General features: G+C 44.6%; 1 protein-coding gene and 1 pseudogene across 1 annotated transcript in view; both read left to right on the top strand.

Annotated features, from left to right (window-relative positions):
* si:ch211-14k19.8 (interphotoreceptor matrix proteoglycan 2) overlaps positions 1–25,297 on the top strand; it is a 48,975-nt gene that overhangs the window by 5,986 nt on the left and 17,692 nt on the right. The window contains exons 2-6 of the mRNA XM_063058709.1: positions 6,904–7,019; positions 18,041–18,099; positions 19,213–19,376; positions 21,453–21,615; positions 24,677–24,868. Of these exons, the coding sequence (XP_062914779.1) occupies positions 6,904–7,019; positions 18,041–18,099; positions 19,213–19,376; positions 21,453–21,615; positions 24,677–24,868 (694 nt within the window). The remainder of the gene's footprint in view (positions 1–6,903; positions 7,020–18,040; positions 18,100–19,212; positions 19,377–21,452; positions 21,616–24,676; positions 24,869–25,297) is intronic.
* On the top strand, positions 5,130–5,281 carry LOC134352412 (U1 spliceosomal RNA; annotated as a pseudogene).

Below are 25,297 nucleotides of genomic sequence, written 5' to 3'. Positions count from 1 at the left end.
AAGATACAGTCTTACAATGTTGAGTAAAGTTCAGTTCAGTTCGTGGTATGTAGTTGAATGGCGATGGAGAGAGAGAGAGAGAGAGAGTGAGTTGAGTCTTCAGGTGAGCTGTTGCCATTGATTTCCTCGTCGTCCTCCGAAACCCTTCACAAGTCACTGACTGCCATTTTAACAACAAAGGGGATCGTACTTCGGTGTGGTTGAGCTGTCTACCCAGGCCAGGGTTGGACACATGGACAACTCCCCACTGGTCTTGCCTTTGAATTTTCACTGGCAGAGCACTTGGATCAATCCGCCTGATCGATCCTCCAAAAACTCACTTTCTCTGCGGGCACAACAATGCTCATTCAGTGTCCTGATCATGTGTCTGAGGTCTGTACCATCTGACCTCCTATTTATCTCACCAGGCTGAGCATCACCTGTCATTCAAAGAGTCCCTCCTTCCTTTGTCTGTAAAGGAATGCGAGCAGACAACAAGTCCTAGGAAGTAACATCAATAATGTCCTGTTGGTCACCATAGCAACCTTCAAGCTGCTTAGTGTTATCTCCAAAGTAAAACTCCAAAGTCACCGCCTGTTCCCTGACGTGACAGTCCAACCGTCTATCTTCGTCTCTCTTTCTTTTCTAAACAAACCATCAATGATAAATTACTCAAACAACAGGAATTCTGCAGATGCTGGAAATTCAAGCAACACACATCAAAGTTACTGGTGAACGCAGCAGGCCAGGCACCATCTGTAGGAAGAGGTACAGTCGACGTTTCAGGCCGAGACCCTTCGCCAGGACTCGACCTGAAACGTCGACTGCACCTCTTCCTACAGATGCTGCCTGGCCTGCTGTGTTCACCAGCAACTTTGATGTGTGATGATAAATGACTCTCTGTCTCTCTTCAAACAGTTAATAGGGGCACTCCTGGATCCCCTCACAGATGGCTCTGGGCCTATATTCACTGTAATTCAGAAGAATGAGGGGTGACCACATTGAAACCCAATGAATGTGAAAAGCCTCGATAGAGTGAATGTGGAGAGGTTTCCTGTGGTGGAGAGTCTAAGACCAGAGGACACAGCCTCAGAATAGAGGGGCGTCCTTTTAGAAAGCAGATGAGGAGGAATTTCTTCAGCCAAAGAGTGATAAATCTGTGGAATTTGTTGCAACAGGCAGCTGTGGAGGCCAAGTTTTTATGTATATTTAAGGCAGAGGTTGATAGATTCTTGACTGTACTGTTGGGGCTTGAGGGGATACCGGGAGAAGGCAGTTGATTGGGGCTGAGAGAGAAAATAGATCAGCCATGATGAAATGGTGGAGCAGACTTGATGGGCCAAATGGCCTAATTCTGCTCCTATATCCTATGGTCTTATGGTGGAAAGAAATTTACCCATGGTGAACAGGCCGTATCCACTTAACGGATTTTCCATTTTCCATTTTAGGGCATTAGTGTTTCCGTACCAGGCTGTGATGCAGCCAGCAAATATACTCTTCACCACACATCTATAGAAGTTTGTCAAAGTTTTAGATGATATGCCAAATCTTCACAAACTCTTAAGGAAGAGGTGCTGTCCTGCTTTCTTCATAATTGCACTTACGTGCTGGGCCCAGGGCTCTGATATGATAACACTGAGGAGTTTAAAGTTGTTGATCCTCTGTACCCCTGATTCTCTGAGGACTGGGTCACGGACCTCTGGCTTTCTCCTCCAGAAGTCAGTGATCAACTCCTTGGCCTTGATGACATTAAGAGATTGTTGTTGTGACACCACTCACCCAGATTTTCAACCTCCTTCTATATGCTGATTCGTCACCACCTTTGATTTGGCCAATGACATGGTGGTGTCAGCAAACTGCAGTATGGCATTGGAATTGTGCTTAGCCACACAGGCGTAAGTGTAAAGTGAGTAGAGCAGGGGGCTGAGCACACAGCCTTGTGGTGCATAACTTGTTGTTGTCAATCCAAACTAACTGGGGTCTGCAAGTGACTAAATCGAGGATCCAATTGCTCAAGGAGGCATTGAGATCCAAGTCTTGGAATTTTTTGATTAGTTTTGAGGGGATGATGGTATTGAATGCTGAGCTGTAGATGATAGAGTGTCCTGATGTATATATCTTTGCTGTCCAGATGTTCAGGGTTGAGCAAATAGCCAATGACCATAAGATACAGGAGCAGAATTAGGCCATTTGGCCCATCGAGCCTGCTCTGCCATTTCATCATGGCTGAACTAATTTTCCTCTCAGCCTTCATCCCCTGCCTTCTCCCCATATCCCTTCAAGCCCTGACTAATCAAGAATCTATCAATCTCTGCCTTAAACGTCGTAAACCAGCAAGTTGTTTGTTATGTGTCCCCTCTCACTGTGAAACGGAGACACCTCTTTCTCACTTATTGGGGGGGAGGGGGAGGGGGGGAGAGAGAGAGAGGGAGGGGGAGAGAGAGAGAGAGCGCGCGCGCGCACGCATCTGTGGTATGTCGAATATCAGGTGAATGAGTAGTCTTTGGAGTACTGCAAGTCTGTGTCTTTGCTGTTGCTTTGCTGCATGCTTGAGTGCTCGGTGGTGGGTGTGATGCTTTTTTTATGCTGGTGGGGGATGGGGGATCGTTGCTTGCTGTCACTTACATGTGGGAGGGAGGGGGGCTTCGGGGGTCTAACATTTAACTGTCATTCATTCTTTGGGGGCACTCCTCTGTTTTTGTGGATATTTGCAAAGAAAAAGCATTTCAGGATATATATTGTATACATTTCTCTGACGTTAAATGTACCTTTGAAATATACCCAATGACTTGGCCTCCACAGTCACCTGTAGCAAGGAATTCCAGATTCACTACTCTCGCTGAAGAAATTCCTCATCTCTGTTCTAAGTGGACGTCCCTCGATTCTGAGGCTGTGTCCTCTGGACTTGTACTCACCCTCCATTGGAAACACCCTCTCCGCATCTTTCAGTGTTCTATAGCTTTCAATGGGATGCCCTGTCTTCTGAATTGCAGTGAGTACAGTCCCAGATCCATCAAAATCTCTAATACAGTAGGCATTTCAATCCCGGAATCATTTCTGTGAATGTCCTTTGAACTCTCTCCAATGTCAACACATCCTTTCTTAGATAGGGGCCCAAATCTACTCACAATACTCCAAGTGAGGCCCTACCAGTGATTTATAAAGCCTCAACATTACACCTTTGCTTTTATATTCTATTCCTCTCGAAATGAATGCTAGCATCTCATTTGACTTTCTCACCACCGACTCAACCTATAAATTAACCATTAGGAATCTTGAACAAGTCTCTTGGCACCTTAGATTTTTGAAATTTCTCTCCATTTTGAAAATAGTCAATGCTTTTATTTTTCTACCAAAGTGCATGGCCATACACTTCCCGACAATATATTCCATCTGTTACTTCCTTGCCCGTTCTCCTAATCTGTCTAAGTCCTTCTGTAGCCTCTATGCTTCCTCAAAACTAGCTGCCCCCTCACCTATCTTTGTATCATCCACAAACCTGGCCACAAAACCGTCTATCATCCAGATCATTGACATATCATGTGCAAAGAAGCGATCCCAACACAGACCCTCATGGAACACCACCAGTCGCCGGCAAAGGCTCCCTTTATTCCCACTCTTTTCCTCCTGCCAATCAGCCAATGTTCTATACATGCTAGCATCCTCCCTGTAATACCATGGGCTTTTAAATTTAAGCAGCTACATGTGTGGCTTCTCAAAGCCTTCTGAAAATCTAAGTACACAATATCCCCAAATTCCCCTTTGTCTATCCTGCTTGTTACTTCTCCAAATAATTCCCATAGATTTGTCAGGCAAGGTTTTCCCTTAAGTAATCCATGCTGACTTTGGCCTATTTTATTTTGTCTCCATGTACACTGAAACCGCATCCTTAATCATTGAATCCAACATCTTCCCAACCACTGAGGTCAGTCTAACTGGGGTACAATTTCCTTTCTTCTGCCACCCTACCTTCTAGAATAGTGGAATGACGTTTGCAATTTTCCTGTCCTCCGGAATCATACCAGAATACATTGTATCTTGAAAGATCATTGTTAATGCCTTGACAATCTCTTTCAGAACCTGGGATGTAGTCCATCTGGTCCAGGTGACTTATCTCCCTTCAGAAATTTCAGCTTCACAAGCACCTTCAATTTTAGAAAACCTAGCTCATTTATTTTTCAACATAGTCCCCTCCTACATTTACACACTTAGTCCAGTGGTTGTGGAGCATATGGATCTTGGACCTCCAGAAAGTGCCCACTGCAGGGGTGATTGATAAGTTTGTGACCTAAGGCAGAAGGAGATGAGTTGTACAGCTTCCTTTACATGCACATGCAGTTCAGCTCTTCAAGTGATAATGCAGAAAGTTTGAAGTTAATAACTCGTTGCCTTCTACCTTAGGACACAAACTTATCAATCACCCCTGATGAGTTATTAACCTCAAACTTTCTGCATAATCACTCAAAGAGTTGAACTGCATGTGCATGTAACGAGAGCTGTATAACTCATCTCCTTCTACTTTAGGCCACAAACTTATCAATCACCCCTCGTACTGATACATTTGTCTATAGGGTTTCCTTCACAAATTGCAGAGTGAATTTTATCATATTATGATCACTGACCCCTAAGGGTTCCTTTACCTTAATTCTGATTCGTTGATATGGCATCTGCTATCAACCTGTAGGCAAACTGGAGGGGATCCAATTCATTTTGCATAGAACCCCACAGAGCTATGCACAGCTTAACTGGCAAGTCCTAACATGCCAGTTTTATTCATCTTTAAAAAGTGGATAGATATTGTCAGCTGCTCTAGATTTAATGAACAGTCTGGATTGACACCAAACTCTGAGAGGCTGTGCTACCAAAGATCTTCAAATCACTTCTGCCAGAATAGGAAAATGTATAGTCCAGGCAGTGAGAGCATGACTGGGCCTGCTCTTTCTTTGGGATTTTGGTCTCAGAGCCATCTCTCCACCAGGGAGACTGATTTTTATTTCATTAATAAAATATATATACAGAAAGAAAAAACAGTGCAAAAATCTTTAACATTCTGAGTGTCACTTGGCCATTACATTCAGTGGTGTTAGCATATTACAAAGAACATAGTGGCCGTGTGTCCGGTGGTAAGAAACAAGGATCACTAGCTGTGGGGATTTAACAGGGGAGAGTCCGTGATCAGAAAGGTGGTTCTCCCAGGATGAAGCTATCCCATTGCACTTCGGGTGCACTGATACCTGCGATGTCCCCAAGTGCAAGGTACTCGACTGCAAAATTAGTGGGGGACTGCATTTGCACTCTAATTTGGGTCCAGAATTGGCTTGCCCACAGAAGGTAAAAAGTGATCGTAGACGGGTCGTATTCTGCACGGAGGTCGCTGACCAGTGGTCAGGTCCTCAGGGATCTGATCTGGGACCCTTTCTCCTTGTGATTTTTATAAATGAGCTGGATGAAGAAGTGGAGGGATGGTTTAGTAAATTTGCTGATGATACAAAGATTGGGGTTGTTGTGGATAGTGTGGAGGGCTGTCAGAGGTTACAGCGGGACATCGATAGGATGCAAAACTGGGCTGAGAAGTGTCAGATGGAGTTCAACCCAGATAAGTGTGAGGTGGTTCATTTTGGTAGGTCAAATATGATGACAGAATGTAGTATTAATGGTAAGACTCTTAGCAGTGTGGAGGATCAGAGGGATCTTGGGGTCCAAGTCCATAGGACACTCAAAGCTGCTGCACAGGTTGACTCCATGGTTAAAAAGGCATATGGTGCATTGGCCTTCATCAACTGTGGGATTGAGTTCAAGAGCCAAGAGGTAACGTTACAGCTATATAGGACCCTGGTCAGGCCCCATTTGGAGTACTGTGCTCAGTTCTGGTCGCCTCACTGTAGGAAGGATGTGGAAACCATAGAAAGGATGCAGAGGAGATTTACAAGGATGCTGCCTGAATTGGGGAACATTCCTTATGCAAATAGGTTGAGTGAACTCGGCCTGTTCTCCTTGGAACGACAGAGGATGAGGGGTGACCTGATAGAGGTGTATGAGCTGATGAGAGGAGTTGATCGTGTGGATAGTCAGAGGCTTTTTCCCAGGGCTGAAATGGCACAATTTTAAGGTGCTGGGGAGTAGGTACAGAGGAGGTGTCAAGGGGAAGTTTTTTATGCATAGAGTGGTGAGTGCGTGGAATGGGCTGCTGGCAACTTTGGTGGAGTCAGGTACAATTGGGTCTTTTAAGAGACTCCTGGATAGGTACATGGGGCTTAGAAAAATAGAGAGCTACGGGTAACCCTAAGGAATTTCTAAAGTAAGTACATGTTCGGCACAGCATTGTGCGCCAAAGGGCCTGTATTGTGCTGTAGTTTTTCTGTGTTTTTCCAAAGCGTTCTGATGTAGCGTGAGGGCTAACCTGTTTCCCAGAGTTCTACAATGGCAGACCAGTCCCCATTTGTACTGTACATCCGTGTTATACGGTGACAGACATGTCCCTACCAGTACGATTTGCTAGTGTTATACAATGACAAACATGTGCTTCGCAATACTGTACCCATGTTACACAGTGAGAGATCAGCAGATGTGCCCTGCTATACCATACCTCAGTGTTAAACGGTGACAGACCTGATCAAAAACACTATTACATTTCTATAATGTAAAATTATATTATTCCAATGGAACATAATTATATGCTGCATCAGAACATAATTTATCAGGAGATTGATAGCTTGGTCTGTGTTGTAGGTTGTAAAGATGCAACACCAGAGGCAGTAAAGGCCCAGGGGCAATGGAGAAGTGATTAAGTTGCGAGATTGGCAGGAATTGGAGTCCAGAACTGAAGGAATGAAAATACATCCATATAATGTTAGGGAGCTAGAAAGGTGGGATAATGAAGGAACTCGGATCCAATCATGAGAACTCCAATGCTGTCTCTTGCAGAGGGTGTCACTGTAAAGATTCCAACAAAGCTTATTCTGGACATGAGGTTTAACCTTCACCTGAAGGACTCAAAATCAGACGAATATCAGAAGCTGGCCAAGGATTTTGCACTTAAAGTAAGGATTTTAAATCATGTTCGCTGTAGCATTCTCGTCTAGTTCGACTTGCTCCACTGCTATAAATGTTTTAAGAGAGACTGTATCTGGGTTGTTACTTTGTGCCCTTGAGCACGGAGTATGCTCTGCAACCGTCCGGAGCCCCTGCTGCCTGCCTGACCTCAGTCCGAGTCAGTGTACAGTCAGATGCACACCACACCACTCTATACTGCTGCACAGAAACAGACCCTTGACCCACAATGTTGTGCTGAACTAATAAACTACTGATTTAACAGATGTAAACTAATCCCTTTTACCTAGACAATGTGCATATCCCTCCATTCTCTGCACATTCATGAGCCCATCTAAAAGCTTTTAAATACCTCTATTGTATTTGCCGCCACTACCACTGCGGGCCATGCATTCCAGACACCCAGTGCTCTCTTGCTCAAACTTGCCTGGCATATGCCCTCTCACCCAGTAGTAGACATTTTGATCCTCTGTACTCTCTCTATGTCTCTCAAAATATAAGCTTCTATCAGTTTTCCCCTCACTCTACAATGCTCTAGGGAGAACAACCCAAATTTGTACAGCCTCTCCTTACAGCACATATTCCCTCTAATCCAGGCAACATTCTGGTAAAGGTCTCCTGCAATTTCACCTAAGCCTCTGCATCCGTCCTATAATGGGGCAACCAAACTGAACGCAATACCCCTGATACAGTCTAATCCAAGTTTTATAAAGTTGCAACATAGCTTATTGACACTTGAGCACAGTACCTTGACAAATAAAGTCAAGCATGCCGTCTGCCTTCTTTACCAGCCTACCAAACTGTGCAACCACTTTCAGGGAGCCATGGACGTGGACTCCAACGCTGTAAACAGTTCTGTCGTGAACAGTGTACTAACAAAGTGCAACACCTCACACATCCCCAGATCAAACTCCAGCTGCCATTTCCCTAACCATATCTCGAATGACCTACACCCCACTGAATCCTTTGGCAATCTTCTACACGATCCACAACACCGACAATCTTTGTATCATCTACAGACTTGTGCTAACCCATCTGTTCACACATTCATCCAAGTCATGTCTATGATTTACAAACAGCAGAGTTCCCAGTACTGAACCCTGTGGATCACAAGTCATAGACCTCCAGCTAGAATAAATCCCAGTGCCCACCATCCCCTCTTCTATGAGCAATTCTGAATCCAAACAGCTAAATCACTCTGGATCCCATGTACGTATCTCAATCGTCTGGATTAGCCTACTTTGTCAAACGTCTTACTAAAGTCCATGTAGAAAGCATCCAGAGTTTATCTACAGTCTTTGTCACCTGCTGGAAAGGTTCATGCACTGCAAAAAGAGATGTTCACTCTTCCTAATTAGACCATGGCTTTCCAACTGCTCTTACATTCTGACTTAAGAATCTTCTCCAATAACTTTCTTACCACTGAAGTGAGACTCCTTATAGTTTCCAGGATTATCCCTAATTCCATTCTTGAGCAAGGGAAAACCATTAGCTAATCACCATTCTCTAGGACATCTCCTGTATCTAGAGAGGTCACGCAGGTCTTAGTAAAGGCCCCAGCTATCTTATCCCTCGCCTCTCAATAACCTGGAGACTCAACACTCTCTCCTTCTTTATCTCAAAATGGCCTAGCATATTAGTATTCCCCACATTAATCTCACTCTCCTCCATTTCCTTCTCCTTGGTAAATACTGAGGCAAAGTGCTGATTTAGGACCTGACTACCGAGTCTGCCTCCAAGCACACATTCCCCCTTTCATCCTTGAATGGTCCTCTCTGTTCCCTAGTTATCCTCTCGCTCTTGATGTAGGTATAGAATGCCTTGGGATTCTTTAATCCTACTTGACAAGGACTTTGTAACCCCTCCTCACTTCCCTGGTTTTGTGATCTCTTTTCTAGCTTCTTTATAATCCTCTGTTCGATTTTAGCTTCCTAGATATTTACATACACTTCCTTTTCCTTCTTGATTGAATTCACCACCTCTCTCATAATCCAAGGCTCCCTTACCTTGCCATTCTTCTCCTTCCCTTTTACTGGAACATACAATCAGTGGCCACCTTATTATGTACCTTCTGTACCTGTTCATGGTCTTCTGATGCTGAGGCCCATCCACTCCAAGGTTTGACATGTTGTGCATTCAGAGGTCCTCTTCTGCACACCACTCTGTAACGTGTGGTTATTTGAGTTACTGTCACCTTGAACCAGTCTGGCCATTCTCCTCTGACCTCTCTCATTTACAAAGCACTTTCACACACAGAACTGCTGCTCACTGGATTTTTTTTTTTTTTGTTTGGTTTTTTTGGCACCGTTTCCAGTAAACTTTAGAGACTCTTGTGTATGAAAATCCCAGGAGCTCAGATACTCATTCCACCCCATCTGGCACCAACAGTCATTCCACAGTCAAAGTCACTTAGATTATATTACTTTCCCATTCTGATCTTTGGTCTGATATGGACCTCTTGACCATATCTGCATGTTTTTATTCATTGCGATGCTGCCAATTGGTTGATTAGAGCAGGTGTACTGGTGTACCTAATAAATTGGACACTGTGTACCTGTCCTGTCCTCTGTGTAGTTGGTCTTTCAACACCCTTCACATACAGATGTGAACTTGTTCAAAACAGCTGTTCCCAATTGATTCTCTTTAGTTCCTGTTAATATTCTTGTAATTTGGTCTGCTTTAATTTAGTATTCTCCTGCAAGGTCCATACTTATCTTTATTCCTATTTATCTTAAAAGTTAAAGAGTTATAATCACTGTTCACGAACTGTTCTCCCCTGAAAGGTCAAATCACCTGGCCAGTATGGTCTCTCCTCCAGTTGGAACGTCTACATACTGATTTAAGGAAACATCTTAGGTGCACCTAACAAGTTCCGCCCTGTGTAAACTTCTTGCACTAAGGAGGCTCCAGTGGAAGTTGACGTCACCCATGACAGCACCCCTGACAATTTCCCTATCTGTTTCTCAATGTCCAGGCAGCTGCTGTGGGGTCTGTAATCCCATTGGGGAGGCAGCACCTTCTTCGTCTTTGAGTTCTACCCATGTAGACTCAGTAGATGAGCCTTCTAATATACAGTGGATTCCAATTAATTGGGCCATCGGTTAATCAGGGCTGCCAATATTTAGGATAAATCTTAAAGAACATAAACTAATCGAGGAAATTGCTGGGGTTCCCTTTTGTTCATTTGGGACATTATGCCACTTAATTGGAGCAAGAGACTGTCACCAAACAGGGTTTAACTAGTGTCAGTTGTGTGTGATTGTGTGGCTGTGAGACATGACACCATGTGTTAGTTTTAACATGGTGTCAGTTGTGTGTGTTTGTGTTCAAAAAGCAGTGATTTTTGTCACTGATAGTTGGTGAGAAGTAAGCAGTAAGACAATTCAGAACTGTTTTGCTCACTGCAGTTTCAACCATTCAGACATGGAGATGCCAAGAATGGCCGGAAATGAAAATGAAACAAGTTCACTACTTCAACAGGTTAGGAATAATGAAAAATTTGAAGGTATCGACAATCATCTTGAATATTACAATGAAAATGAAGGTTTGGAGTTAGCAATCCTCGATAGAGGTGTATGAAGGCTGCATTGATTTTGCTCATTACAGTCAATCAAAGAACATGGCAGTGTACACTGGATGAATTTCTCTGTCAATAACATTAGGAACTAATACACAGTTTTATAGTACTGTAGTACAATTGGTAGTTTTCTGATTTGTTCTGTATTTCATTTAAGTACATAATTTGTTACTGTTTGCCATTTTTTAAATACCTTTTTAACTATTTCCATGAAATTTCAGCTAGTTGGTGCTGCCACTTAATTGGGCCAGAATGTACTGCTGGCAGTGTGTCCCAATTAACCAGAATCCACTGACAGCCACTCTGAAATCACCCCCGACTAATAGTGCAACTCAAGTCACCCATCCCATACATCCTTCTCCTTTTCAAAAGTATCATAACCCCGGATTATTAAAGATCCAGTCCTGTCCCTCTCTCAACCTGTTATGGTCACAATGTCACAGTTCCATGTATTGATCCATGCTCTAAGTTCACCACCCTTACCCATAGTACTCCTACCATTAAAATATACACACTTCTACCTGTCTGCCCGAGGATGACCACCTGCTTCTTGACATTCTCCACAGACAGTTCTGGTTCACCCCGTTAAGTTTCTGCTGACAAAGTTGCTGCACCTCCACTCATCCCGCTGTTATGCGAAGACAACTTGCATTGTCACTGGGCACTTGCTCATACTGTCTCTGTCACTGGGTGCTTACTCACACTGTCACTGGGTACTTGCTCATACTGTCTCTGCCACTGGGTACTTACACTGTCACTGGGTACTTGCTCATACTGTCTCTGTCACTGGGTACTTATACTGTCACTGGGTGCTTACTCACACTGTCACTGGCAATGGATGACTCTTGCACTGTCATGGCATACTCACTCCCACTCCATGTTCATTCACTCCCACTGGATGTTCATTCACTGTCACTGGGTGCTCACTCCCACTCCCACTGGATGTTCACTCTCACTCCCCACTGGATGCTCACTCTCACTCCCCACTGGATGTTCACTCCCACTGGATGTTCACTCACACTGTCACTGTGTGTTTGACCAAAAGACACAGGAGCAGAATTCGGCCATTCGGCTCATTGAGTCTGTCATGGCTGATTTATTATCTCTCTCATCCACATTCTCCTGCCTTGGTCCTGTAACCTTTGATGCCCTGTCTAACCAAGAACATATTAACCTCCACTTTAAATATACTCAATGACTTAGCTCCAGAGCTGTCTGTGGTATTGAATTTCACAAATTCACCACCCTCTGGTTTAAGAAATTCCTCCTCATCTCTGATTCCTGTCACAGTATGTGGACAGGCTGACCAGGGGGAATGCCATACTAGATCTAGTACTAGGTAATGAACCGGGTCAGGTCACAGATCTCTCAGTGGGTGAGCATCTGGGGGACAGTGACCACTGCTCCCTGGCCTTTAGCATTTTCATGGAAAAGGATAGAATCAGAGAAGGCAGCAAAATTCTTAATTGGGGAAGGGCAAATTATGAGGCTATAAGGCTAGAACTTGCGGGTGTGAATTGGGATGATGTTTTTGCGGGGAAATATACTATGGACATGTGGTTGATGTTCAGAGATCTCTTGCAGGATGTTAGGGATAAATTAGTCCCGGTGAGGAAGATAAAGAATGGTAGGGTGAAGGAACCATGGGTGACAAGTGAGGTGGAAAATCTAGTCAGGTGGAAGAAGGCAGCATACATGAGGTTTAGGAAGCAGGGATCAGATGGGTCTATTGAGGAATATAGGGAAGCAAGAAAGGAGCTTAAGAAGGGGCTGAGAAGAGCAAGAAGGGGGCATGAGAAGGCCTTGGCGAGTAGGGTAACGGAAAACCCCAAGGCATTCTTCAATTATGTGAAGAACTAAAGGATGACAGGAGTGAAGGTCGGACCGATTAGAGCTAAAGGTGGGAAGATGTGCCTGGAAGCTGTGGAAGTGAGTGAGGTCCTCAATGAATACTTCTCTTCGGTATTCACCAATGAGAGGGAACTTGATGATGGTGAGGACAATATGAGTGAGGTTGATGTTCTGGAGCATGTTGATATTACGGGAGAGGAGGTGTTGGAGTCGTTAAAATACATTAGGATGGGTAATTCCCCAGGGGCTGACGGAATATTCCCTAGGCTGCTCCACGAGGCAAGGGAAGAGATTGCTGAGCCTCTGGCTAGGATCTTTATGTCCTCGTTGTCCTCGGGAATGGTACCAGAGGATTGGAGAGAGGTGAATGTTGTCCCCTTGTTCAAAAAAGGTAGTAGGGATAGTCTGGGTAATTATAGACCAGTGAGCCTTACGTCTGTGGTGGGAAAGCTGTTGGAAAAGATTCTTAGAGATAGGACCTCTGGGCATTTAGAGAATCATGGTCTGATCAGGGACAGTCAGCATGGCTTTGTGAAGGGCAGATTGTGTCTAACAAGCCTGATAGAGTTCTTTGAGGAGGTGACCAGGCATATAGATGAGGGTAGTGCAGTGGATGTGATCTATATGGATTTTAGTAAGGCACTTGACAAGGTTCCACACGCTAGGCTTATTCAGAAAGTCAGAAGGCATGGGATCCAGGGAAGTTTGGCCAGGTGGATTCAGAATTGGCTTGCCTGCAGAAGGCAGAGGGTCGTGGTGGAGGGAGTACATTCATATTGGAGGATTGTGACTACTGGTGTCCTACAAGGATCTGTTCTGGGACCTCTACTTTTTGTGATTTTTATTAATGACCTGGATGTGGGGGTAGAAGGGTGGGTTGGCAAGTTTGCAGACGACACAAAGGTTGGTGGTGTTGTAGATAGTGTAGAGGATTGTCAAAGATTGCAGAGGGATATTGATAGGATGCAGAAGTGGGCTGAGAAGTGGCAGATGGAGTTCAACCCAGAGAAGTGTGAGGTGGTACACTTTGGAAGGACAAACTCCAAGGCAGAGTACAAAGTAAATGGCAGGATACTTGGTAGTGTGGAGGAGCAGAAGGATCTGGGGGTACATGTCCACAGATCCCTGAAAGTTGCCTCACAGGTGGATAGGTTAGTTAAGAATGCTTATGGGGTGTTAGCTTTCATAAGTCGAGGGATAGAGTTTAAGAGTCGCGATGTAATGATGCAGCTCTATAAAACTCTGGTTAGGCCAGTTCTGGTCGCCTCACTATAGGAAGGATGTGGAAGCATTGGAAAGGGTACAGAGAAGATTTACCAGGATGCTGCCTAGTTTAGAGAGTATGCATTATGATCAGAGATTAAGGGAGCTAGGGCTTTACTCTTTGGAGAGGAGGAGGATGAGAGGAGACATGATAGAGGTGTACAAGATATTAAGAGGAATAGATAGAGTGGATAGCCAGCACCTCTTCCCCAGGGCACCACTGCTCAATACAAGAGGACATGGCTTTAAGATAAGTGGGTGGGAAGTTCAAAGGGGATATTAGAGGAAGGATTTTTTTAATCAGAGAGTGGTTGGTGCGTGGAATGCACTGCCTGAGTCAGTGGTGGAGGCAGATACACTAGTGAAGTTTAAGAGACTACTAGACAGGTATATGGAGGAATTTAAGGTGGGGGCTTATATGGGAGGCAGGGTTTGAGGGTCGGCACAACATTGTGGGCTGAAGGGCCTGTACTGTGCTGTACTATTCTATGTTCTGTTCGAAAGGGACTTCCTTCTGTTCTGAGGCTGTGTCCTCTGGTCCTGGACTCCCCCATTATAGGAAACATCCTCTCCACATCCACACTATCTGTGCCCCCTGGTCCTAGACTCACCCACTATAGGAAACATGCTCTCCACGTCTACCCTATCTGTGTCCTCTGGTCCTAGACTCCCCGACTATAGGAAACATCCTCTCCACATCCACATTATCCAGGCCTTTCAATATTCGATATTTCATTGCAATACCTCCTCATTCTTCTAAGCTCCAGCGAGTACAGGTCTAGAGCCATCAAATGCTCATGTTAACCCTTTCAATCCTGGGATCATTTTCAAAAACCTCCTCTAGACATCTCCAATATAAGCACATCCTTTCTTAGATAAGGGACCCAAAACTGCTCACAATACTCCACGTGTGGTCTGACCAGTGCCTTATAAAACCTTAACAGAACAGTACATTGTTGGTTTTATGTTCTAGTTCTCTCAAAATGAGTGATAATATTGCATTTGTGTTCCTTACCACTGACTTAGCCTGCAAGTTAACATTTAAGGAATCCTGCACAAGAATTCTGAATTTGCTCTCCTTTAGGAAACACTCTATGCCTTTATTCCTTCTACCAAAGTGTATGACCATACACTTCCCTACACTATATTCCATCTGTCACTTCTTTACCCATTCTCCTAATCTGTCCAAGTCTTTCTACCGACTCCCTGCTTCCTCAACGTTATAAGTCTCTCCCCCCCCCACCAATCTTTGTATTTTCTGCAAACTTGGCCACAAAATCATCAATTCCATCATCCAACTCATTGCCGTATACTATAACATGCAAAGAAGCGGTTCTCACACCAACCCTACAGAACGCCACTAGTCAGCCACAGCCAACCTGAAAACGCCCCTTTATTCCCACTCTTTGCTCCTGCCAGTCAGCCAATCTTCTGTCCATGCCAATATCTTTCCTGTAATATCATGGACTCCTATCTTGTTTAGCAGCCTTGTGCGTGGCATCTTGTCAAAGGCCTTCTGGAAATCCAAGTAACCAACATGCACTGACTCTCCTTTGTCTAACCTGCCTGTTATTTCCTCAAAGAATCCCAACAGATTTGCCAGGTAAAATTTCCCCTTAAAGAAACCATGCTGGCTTTGGCCTATTTTATCATGTGCCTGCAAGTACCCTGAAATCTCATGGTTAATAATGGACTCCAACATCTTCCCAAACACTGAAATCAGACTAACTGCCCTATAATTACCTTTCTTCTGCCTCCCTCCTTCTTAAAGAGTGCAGTGACATTTGCAATTTTCCAGTCATCCGGAACCATTCCAGAATCTATTGATCCTTGAAAGATCACCACTAATGTCTCCGCAATTTCTTCAGCTACCTCTTTCGGCACCCTGGGGAGTAATCCATCTGTTCCAGGTGACTTATCCACCTTCAGACCTTTCAAATCCCCAAGCACCTTCTCCTAAGTAATGGGCACTACACTCACTCCTGCCTGCCCTGATACTCTCGAATTTCTGGAATACCGCTAGTATCTTCCACAGTGAGAACTGAAGCAAAATACATAATGAAGTTGTCCGGCACTTTTTGTTGCTCATTACACATCTCCAGCGTCATTTTCCAGCAGTACAAAATCTACTCACGTCTCTGTTTTAAAAGCCCATAAGATATAGAAGCAGAATTAGGCCATTTGGCCTATCAAGTCTGCTCCACCATTTCATCATGGCAGATCCACTTTACCTCTCAGCCCCAACTCCTGCTTTCTCCCTGTATCCTTTCGTGCCCTGACCAATCACGAATCTAAATTTTGTTCTTTATATATCTGCAAGAACTTTTGGTATCCTCCTTTATATTATTTGTCCAGCTTACCTGCATATTTTATCTTTCCTTGTTGCTTTTTTAATTGTCTTCTGCTGGTTTTCAAAAGCTTCCCATTCACCTATCTTCCCCACTATGTTTTGCTCTATTATACACCCCCGTTTTGATTTTATTCTGCCCTTGACTTCCCTTGTCAGCCGCAGTTGCCTCATCCTCCATTTAGAGTACTTTGTCTCTGGGATGTATTTTTTCTAGCACCTTCCAAAATGCCACAAGAGATTCCAGCCATTGCTATTCTGCTGTCATCCCTGCTAGTGTCCCCTTCCAATCAATTTTGGCCAGCTCCTCTCTCTCATGCCTCTGTAATTCCCTTTATGTCTGATTTTTGCTTCTTGCTCTAAGCTGCAGGGTAATTTCTATTATATTATCATCACTGCTTCCTAATGCTTCCTTTAATTTCATCTCCCCTATTCCAGTCTGGTCCATTACACAACACACAATCCAGAATGACCTTTTCCCTTGTGGGCTCAACCATAAGCTGCTCTAAAAAACCAAGTTGTAAGCTACAAATGCCTTCTCTTGGGATTGATCACCAACCTGATTTTCCCTATCTACCTGCATATTGAAATCTCCCATGACCATTGTAACATTGCCCTTTTTACATGCCCTTCCTAACTCCTGTTGTAATTTGTATCCCACATTCTGGCTACTGTTTGGAGGCCTGTATATAACTCTCATCAGGCCCTTTTAACCTTGCAGTTTCTCAACTCTACCCAAAAGGCTTCTACAACTTACAATCCTACAGTATGCCAACTCTTTCTAAGGATTTGATTTCATTTATTACCAACAGAGCTACCCCACCCCTTTTGCCTACCTGCCTGTCCTTTGGTATTGTTGGACATTCATTTCCTAGCTGTGATCTGCTTTCAGCCACGGATCTATGATGCCCACAATATCATACCTGCCAATTTCGAACTGCTGCAAGATCTATAACACCTTAGTCCATATATTGCTTGCATTCAAATATAACTCCTTCAGTCCTGTATTCATCACACTTTTCGATTTTGCCCCACGTTATTGGCACTTAAATTCTATCCTTTTCTAACCTTTTTGTCTTTTTATTTATTTTGGGGATGTTCATAATGTCTCCTGTAGTCTCCTTCACTTTTACTTTATCCACACTTATCGAAACTCTTAAACCCATCCGCTACTATTTGTTTTAAAGACACACTCCAACCCATCCCACAAACTGGAATTGTGTCGAATCAACTGCCTACCCTTCCTCACATCTCACTACATGCTGCATCTGTTTTAACCAACTGCCCCATCATCTGCCCTATCACTCTGGTTCCGATCCCCCTGCCAAATTGGTTTAAGCCCTCACAAACAGCTCTAGCAATCTGCCACAAGGATATTGGTCTCTTTTATATTTAGGTGTAACCCCTCCTTTTGCTACAAGTTGTACTTTGCCCAGAAGAGATCTCAATGATCCAGAAATCTGAACCCCTGTTCCCTGCACCAGTTCCTTAGCCACACATTCATCTGCCAAATCATCCTCTTCCTACCCTCACTGGTGCATGGTGCAGGCAGCTATCAAGACATTGTCCCTGTCTCTCTGTGTGTTCACCCACACTGTCACTGTCTGTGTTCACTCCCACTGTCACCATCACTGGGTGTTCACTAACACAGTTGCTGTCTCAGTGTATTCTCTCACTGTCACCGTCTCTGTGTTCACTCACACTGTCTCTGTCTCTCTGGGTGTTCACTCTCGGATTCACTGTCTCTGGTGTTCACTCACGGTCACCGTCACTGGCTGTGTGTTTACTCACATGGCCAGTGTCTCTGTATTCTCTCACTGTCACTGTCTCTGGTGTTCACTCAACTGTCACTGTCTCCATCACAGGGTGGTCACGCAGACTGTCACTATCACCTGTCTACTGCTCACATTCTCAGGTTTTTAATGCTTATTTGGAAAGAAAATTACAAAACCTCTCTCCTTTTTTCCCCACAGATTTCTCCTTTTTATGACAAGATTCCTGGGTTTCTGCAGCTGCAGATTAAACGCTTTAGGTGATGAAGATTTAACAAACTGCTTCACTCAGCTAATGGAAAGATCACTTCTCAGGCACCCTGAATGTTTACTGGCTTTTCTCTGCAGTAATAGACAAACCTTTCATTTCTTCCATCCTGAAAAACACTTTGGAAATGGCTCTATCACTAATTCATTGGAGGGCTGTGCATCGCTTAGTTATCTGGTTTAGTAATGGTGAACCCATGGATGCTGTTACCGGCCTCTCTGGTTAATGTTGGTGTATGGGTCTAATGTCTGTGGATGCTCTTAAAGCAGGTCTGATTCCCCTTTTGCATGTTGTCTAACGCTGCAGATGTCTTCTGGCTGTCAGGTGAGTGTTTGTGGAAGGTCTGTGTGTATGTGTCCAGGTCCTTTCCTCACTGAATTATAAATTGGATTATAATTGTCACATGTACAAAGGGACAGTGGAAAACTCGTCCTGCATACAGAGCAGCTCATTACCACAGTGCATTGAGGTAACACAAGGTAAAACAATAACAGAATGCAGAATAAAATGTTACAGTTGCAGACTAAGTGCAGGCAGACAATAACGTGTAAAGTCATATTGATGTGGACTGTGAAGTCAAGAGCCCATCTTACCGTACTGGAAGACTGCTCAGTAATCGAAGAACAGCGGAGTAGAAGCTGTCCTTAAGCCTTGTGGGACTTGCTTTCAGGCTTTTGTATCTTCTACCTGGTGGGTGGGGGGGGGGGAGAGGGGAGACTGTCTGGGATGAGTGGGGTCTTTGATTATGCCTTGCTGAGCCGGCGTGAAGCTTAAACAAACTCCATGGAGGGAAGCTGGTTTCCACGATGTGCTGAGCTGTGTCCTGTCCAGTGTTAATTTCCATGGACAATCTGTGTGCTCTGCGGAGTCTGTGGCTACTCGGCATGTCACTGTTTGATTTCTCTTGCTACCTTCTGCAGTCTGTTGATGGTGTGTGTGTGTGTGTGTGTGTGTGTGTGTGTGTGTGTGTGTGTGTGTGTGTGTGTGTGTGTGTGTGTGTCTGGTCAATGTTTGTGGACACTCTGGGTGTGGTTAATCCCTCTCTGGTAATAGGCTACAGTTTTGTTGCTGTTGCATTATTAATTTCACTATTGCATGTTCACAGTGCGGGAAGTGTGCAGATTGAATTCGATGCCATCTTCAGATTGACAAAAATCCAGTCTTTTCTGTTGGAGCCCGACCGCATCTTCACTGTCAGTGGTCTGCGGCATGTGATTTCCGGTGGCTTTGAGATTGCCGGTGCACGAGTGGTGACGGTGTACGTAACAGGTAGCTGTTGTCAAAGTATCCTACCTTCTCCAGGTGTATCATGTTCCTGGCCATGGAGAGAAGAGCATGCTTCCCTGGGTCTCCCACAGTACAGGGGCTTTCTCTTGTCGTCTTCCTTGTTGAATAAGGAATATGAAGGGTGCTCATTGAGCCAGTATGAGCTAACAATTATAATCCCAGTTTGAGTTTAACACTCGTCAGGAGAATGAGTTTATCTCAGTAATGTGACCATCAGAGTCGTGTGGATTTGTTAACGTTCTACATGGTTTTATCAGCCGACTTTCTCCAAAACTGTTTATACCCGTTAGTACCTCACACTGGTACTTGCCCCATTCAGAGCCAATTCCAAACTCTCATGGCTTCCTGTGGCAGCTCTTGCTGGGTAGCACACTTTCTGTTTTATTTTCTTGGTGGTTTCATCGCACTCTCCTCTGCAGCATGGTGGTGTTCCACCAGGGTTTTGCCTTGGGAGGATACACAAGACCAAGAAAGGGGTTTGGATGATTCAATGAGTCCCTAGAGATGGAGGGTTTGCAACTTGCTCTGTCCATGGTACCTGAAAGCTAAGCTGCTTCCCAGTCCACAGGGTACTGAAGAATCTAAAGGAAGCTGATGGGCATGTTGCAAATTCAGATTTATTTATCACATGAACATCAATTAACAACTAACACACCTAAGGATGTGCTGGGGCCAGCCCGCGAGTGTCTGCATACATCCCAGCATCATCATAACGTGAGACATGCTCCCTCCGCGATTCCCTTGTCTATTCTTTCCTCCCCACTTACCTCTGCAAGCAGCTACATCTGTCCATACACCTCCTCCCTCACCTCCATTCAGGGCCTCAGGCAGTCCTTCCAGGTGACACAACACTCCACCTGTGAATCTGCCAGGGCGTGTTGTGTTCTGGTGCTCCCGATGCGGCCTCCTCCACATTGGTGAGACCCGTCGTAAATTGGGGGACTGCTTCATCAAGCACTTCTGTCACAAGTGGACTTCCTAATGGTCAAGCATTTTAATTGTGATTCCTATTCTGACACATTGATCCACGGCCTTCTCTTCTGCCAAGACAAGGCCACCCTCAGGGTGGAGGAGCACACGTAATATTCCATCTAGGTAGCCTCCAACCTGATAACATAAATATTGATTTCTCCTTCCAGTGAACAAATGTCCCCTCCCACTTCCCCTATTCCCCACTCTGACCTTACATTTATTCTCGCCTGCCCATTATTTCCACCTGGATCCACTCCTCCTTCCTATTCTCCCATGGCCCACTCTCCTCTCCTATCAGATTCTTTCTTCTCCAGCCCTTGTCCTTTTCAACTGGCCTGGCTTCACCTACCACCTTCCAGTTAGCCTCCTTCCCCACCACCCTCCACCTTTTTATTCTGGCATCTTCCCTCTTCCTTCTCAGTCCTGAAGAAGGGTCTCAGCCTGAAACGTTGGCTGTTTATTCATATCCGTAGATGCTGCCTGACCTGCCAAGTTCCTCCAGCATGTTGTCTGTGTTGCTCTGGATTTCCAGCATCTGTAGATTTTCTCCTGTTTATAAGAATGGGACTGCTGTGTTGGGAGCTGGCATGGGACAATGGACCAAATGGTCTCCTCCAAACTGGTGACTAAATTGGTTACCTAAACAAGATTTTTATGTTGACCATGTAGATAGAGGGAACTTATTTCTGTTCATGGGGGAGTGCAGGACAACGAGTGTGACTTTATAATAAGAGCGGGGTCACCCATCAAGAAGCAAATCCTTGCAAGAAAGGGCAAAGCATTCTGGAGCTTCTGGGATCAATTGAAAATATCAGAACAATGAACTGAAAGATTTTTTTAAAAAATGCATAGATATTAAGAATTACAGAATTAAGTATTTGACAGGTGTTGGATTTAATAATGCACGAGCTATGAGGGGGAAGGTGCAACTGTACATTCTGATGTTCCATCATTCTTGTGGATTTCCACGTTAAACAATATGTGGAAGTGGATCGCAATCTGAGTTAGCACTTTCGAGGGAGGAGGGGTGAAATCTCCCTCAGATAAAATTACCTTATGCTTTTTTCTCTCTATTTCTCTCTACAGAAAAAGTAATTGCTTCGTGTGGTGAGGTGCTTTTCTGCCAGAATGGCTTCCAGTGTGTTCACAGCAAGTCAGGAAATGTCAGCTGTACGTCTCTCTGCCACACTGGCTACTGCAAAAACAGCGGCATCTGCACTCACAACCGGGGCCAGGCACCCATGTGCCAGTAAGTGATACAGCATGTTGTGTGTGCCCATTACAGAACAGTATAGGGTCTCCAGCCCACGATGTTGTACTGACCCTTTAACCAACTCCTAGATCAATCAAACCCTTCCGTCCCCGTTAGTCACAACAAGTCAACACCGGATGCCATTTCATTGGCTCTTCACTCAACCATGGAACATCTGGACAGTGAAGATGCATACATCAGGATGCTCTTCACTGACTCTAGCTCAGCATTCAATACCATCCTCCACTCAAAACTAATCAATAACCTCTAAGTCCTAGGTCTCAATATCTTCTTGTGCAATTGGATCCTCGATTTCCTCACTTGCAGATTGGCAACAACTTCTCAAAAATCACCATTAGCACAGGTGCACAACAAGGCAGTGTGCTTAGCCTCCTGCTCTTCCTGCTTTACACTTATGACTGAGAGGCTGAGTACAGCTCCAATGCCATATTTAAGTTTGCTGACAACGCCGTTGTTAGCTGAATCAAAGGTGGTGATAAATCAGCATACAGCAGAGAGATTGAAAATCTGGTTGAATAGTTCCACAATAACAACCTCTCACTAAATGTCAGAGAAACCACTGATTACTGATAAGAAGAAACCAGAGGTACATAAAGCCAGGCAACACACATCAAAGTTGCTGGTGAACGCAGCAGGCCAGGCAGCATCTCAAGGAAGAGGTACAGTCGACGTTTCGGGCCGAGACCCTTCGTCAGGACTAACTGAAGGAAGAGCTAGTAAGAGATGTAAAGCCAGAATCAGAGGTAGAGAGGGTCTGTAACTTTAAATTTATTGGCGTTATCATATCAGAGGATCTGTACTGGGACCAGCACACAAAAGTATGACAGTGCCTTTACTTACTTAGAAGTCTGTGCAGATTCGGCATGTTATCTAAAACCTTGACATACTTGTGTAGATGCTTGTGGAGAGTATTCTGACTAGAAATATCATAGCTTAGTATGGAATTACCAATGTCTAAGAATGGAAAGTCTACAAAAACTGGTGCATACAGCTTAGTCCATCGCAGATAATGCCCTCCCCACCATTGAGCACATCTATAAGGAGTACTGCCATAAGAAAGCAGTGTTCATCATCCATGACTTACTATCCAGGCTATGCTCTCTTCTCACTACTACCATCAGGCAGGAGATACAGGAGCCTTAGGACCCACACCACTAGGTTTAGGAACAGTTGTTACTCTACGACTATCAGGCTTCTGAACCAGCTAAACTCTGAAGTGATTCCACAACATCATTGTGAAGGACTCTACAATTCATCTTCTTAGTATTATTTTATTTTGCACAATTTGTCTTCTGCATATTGGTGATTTGACAGTGTTTTTATTTAATTCTATTGCGTTTCTTTATTTTCCTGTAAATGCCTGCAAGAAAATGAATCTCAAGTTAGTATATAGTGACATGTGCATACTTCGATAATTTATTTTGAACTTTGATTACTCCAGATTTCTTTCATCCATGTGCCTACTAAGAGTATCCTAGATGTCCCTAATTTATTTGCCTCTACTACCATCCCCGGCAAACATGTTCCAAGCACCCACCATTCTCTCTCTAAATTTTCAAAAAAACTTACCTTTGACATCCCCTCCCCCTTCCATACTTTACTCCAATCACTTAAAATTATGCCCCCTTGTATTAGCCATTTCCACTCTGGGGAAAAAGTCACTGGTTGTCCATTCTGTCTGTGCCGCATATCATCTTGTACTCCTGGATTAAGTCAACTCTCATCCTTCTTCGCTCCAAAGAGAAAAACTCTACCTCTTTCAACCTATCCTCATAGGACATGCTCTCTAATCCAGGCAGCGTTCTCAGAATGTTATCTGTAATATAGAGCGAGCTTTTCTGAACCACTTCAGACCAAAAAGTAGAGGGCATAGGTTTAGGGTGAAAGGGATAAGATTTAAAAGGGATCTGAAGAACAACACTTTTTTGGTGAGGATAGTCAGTATATGGAGATAGAGGAAGTGGTCGAGGCAGGCACATTAACAAGATTTAAAAGATACTTGGAGAGGGAAGGATAAGAGGGATTTGATCTAAAAATGAGCGAATGGAACTAACTTAAGTGGGCTCCTTGATCAACATGGATGAGTTGGGCTGAAGGACCTGTTTCTATGTTGTAATACTTCATGACAATGAGCCAGTTGCTGTTCTTATAACATGATTTAGGTTTCCAGGGCAGTGGTGATGGTGTGTAGCGGGTGGGTCCTGACCCTATTCTCTTTGCACCATTTAGTGTTGTAAGGTACAGTATTTTTATGCCATGCTCTGTAGGTGTGCAGGCAAGTGTGGCAAGCCTGGACTGACACCATGGTCAGTGTGGACAATGTGGGCTGATGGTCTGCTCCCGTTCTACGTACTCTTGCTCTCCAACTCTACAATTCCCCCCCAAAACGTAAGGAAGGGAGTGTGAAGGGAAAATAAGGATCTCTCCAAAAACTCTCAAAGACTTCAGTACCATCCTGGACAAAGTAGCTCCTTAATGGGTATCCTACCCACTACCACCACGTACCCCCCAACACACACTCACCATCAACGAGGCTCTACAGTAACTCACCAAGACTTTTTAAACTTGCCATAGATCTCCAGCAGCTGAAATTCAAGAGCAGCCGGTTCATGGGAGTCTCACCGTCCCCACTGTTAAATCACATTCTAACTTCACTTTGAAAATCAATCTCCATCCTTCATTATACTTGTGTCTAACTCCCTACTCAGGGCACCATGGTTCGTCAACTTCCTCCTGGGGGGGTGGGGGTGCCAGACACTCACAATCCAGAAATAATTGACCACGAACTGGAGTACGAGGGGGATTGCGAGTACTTCCTGCAGAGAGTATTGTGTTTTGAGGTTTGAAGGTGTCTGACTAGGTGATGGGAATAGACTGGGCAGACAAGAATCAGGCAAGAATTTGAAGAGCCGTAAATGAGTTGTTTATCAGAGGAAAGCTGTTGGATGGGTGGGTGGGACTGGCTTGTCTCATTTTCAGACAGGATTACTGAGCCTTGTAAAATATTTCAGCTGATGTCCATCTCATTTCACTGCAGGTGTCCCGTAGGCTCTGATTATTGGTTCATGGGCCCCCGGTGTGACCACAGAATGACCAACCAGATCCTGATAGCCATTGCCTTCGGCGTGGTGTTTGCTTTGCTGGTTGTGCTGGCAGCCGTGGCCTTCGCAGTCCTGAGACGGTTCAAAGTCGTGCTGACTGAGGCAAAAACAGACCAGACCAGGAGTAGGTGAGCACAGTCGTGGTAGCCGGTGTTGGAGGGTGGGGGGGGGGCCTTGCCCAATCTGTGCAGGAAGCCCCCTTCAAATGGGCTGAAGAGTGAATCTGTGCTCAGCAGTTCTCTGGAACCCACCTCCCGGAGGGATAAGGATCATACTTCCAGTTCCCCTCCTCCAGCTGGCAGAAAAGGTCCACACACTACAATTTCTCCTTCAGCTCCTCCCACTTCCTTCCGACTCAAGGAGTAGCCATGGGCACAGCATGGGCTCCAGCTATGCCTGCCTTTTCATTGGCTATGTAGAACAGTCCATGTTCCATGCCTTCCTCGGTAATGCTCCCAACTCTTGCTCCACTACACCAATGGCTGTATTGGCACTGCTTCATGCACCCATACTGAGCTCATCAATTTCATCAACTTTGCCTCCAGCTGCCATCCTGC

Source organism: Mobula hypostoma, chromosome 9 (genome assembly GCF_963921235.1).
Source record: "Mobula hypostoma chromosome 9, sMobHyp1.1, whole genome shotgun sequence".
NCBI classification, from domain to species: Eukaryota; Metazoa; Chordata; class Chondrichthyes; order Myliobatiformes; family Myliobatidae; genus Mobula; species Mobula hypostoma.
The sequence above is the reverse complement of the archived record's forward strand: the minus strand, read 5'-3'. Positions and strand labels throughout refer to the sequence as shown.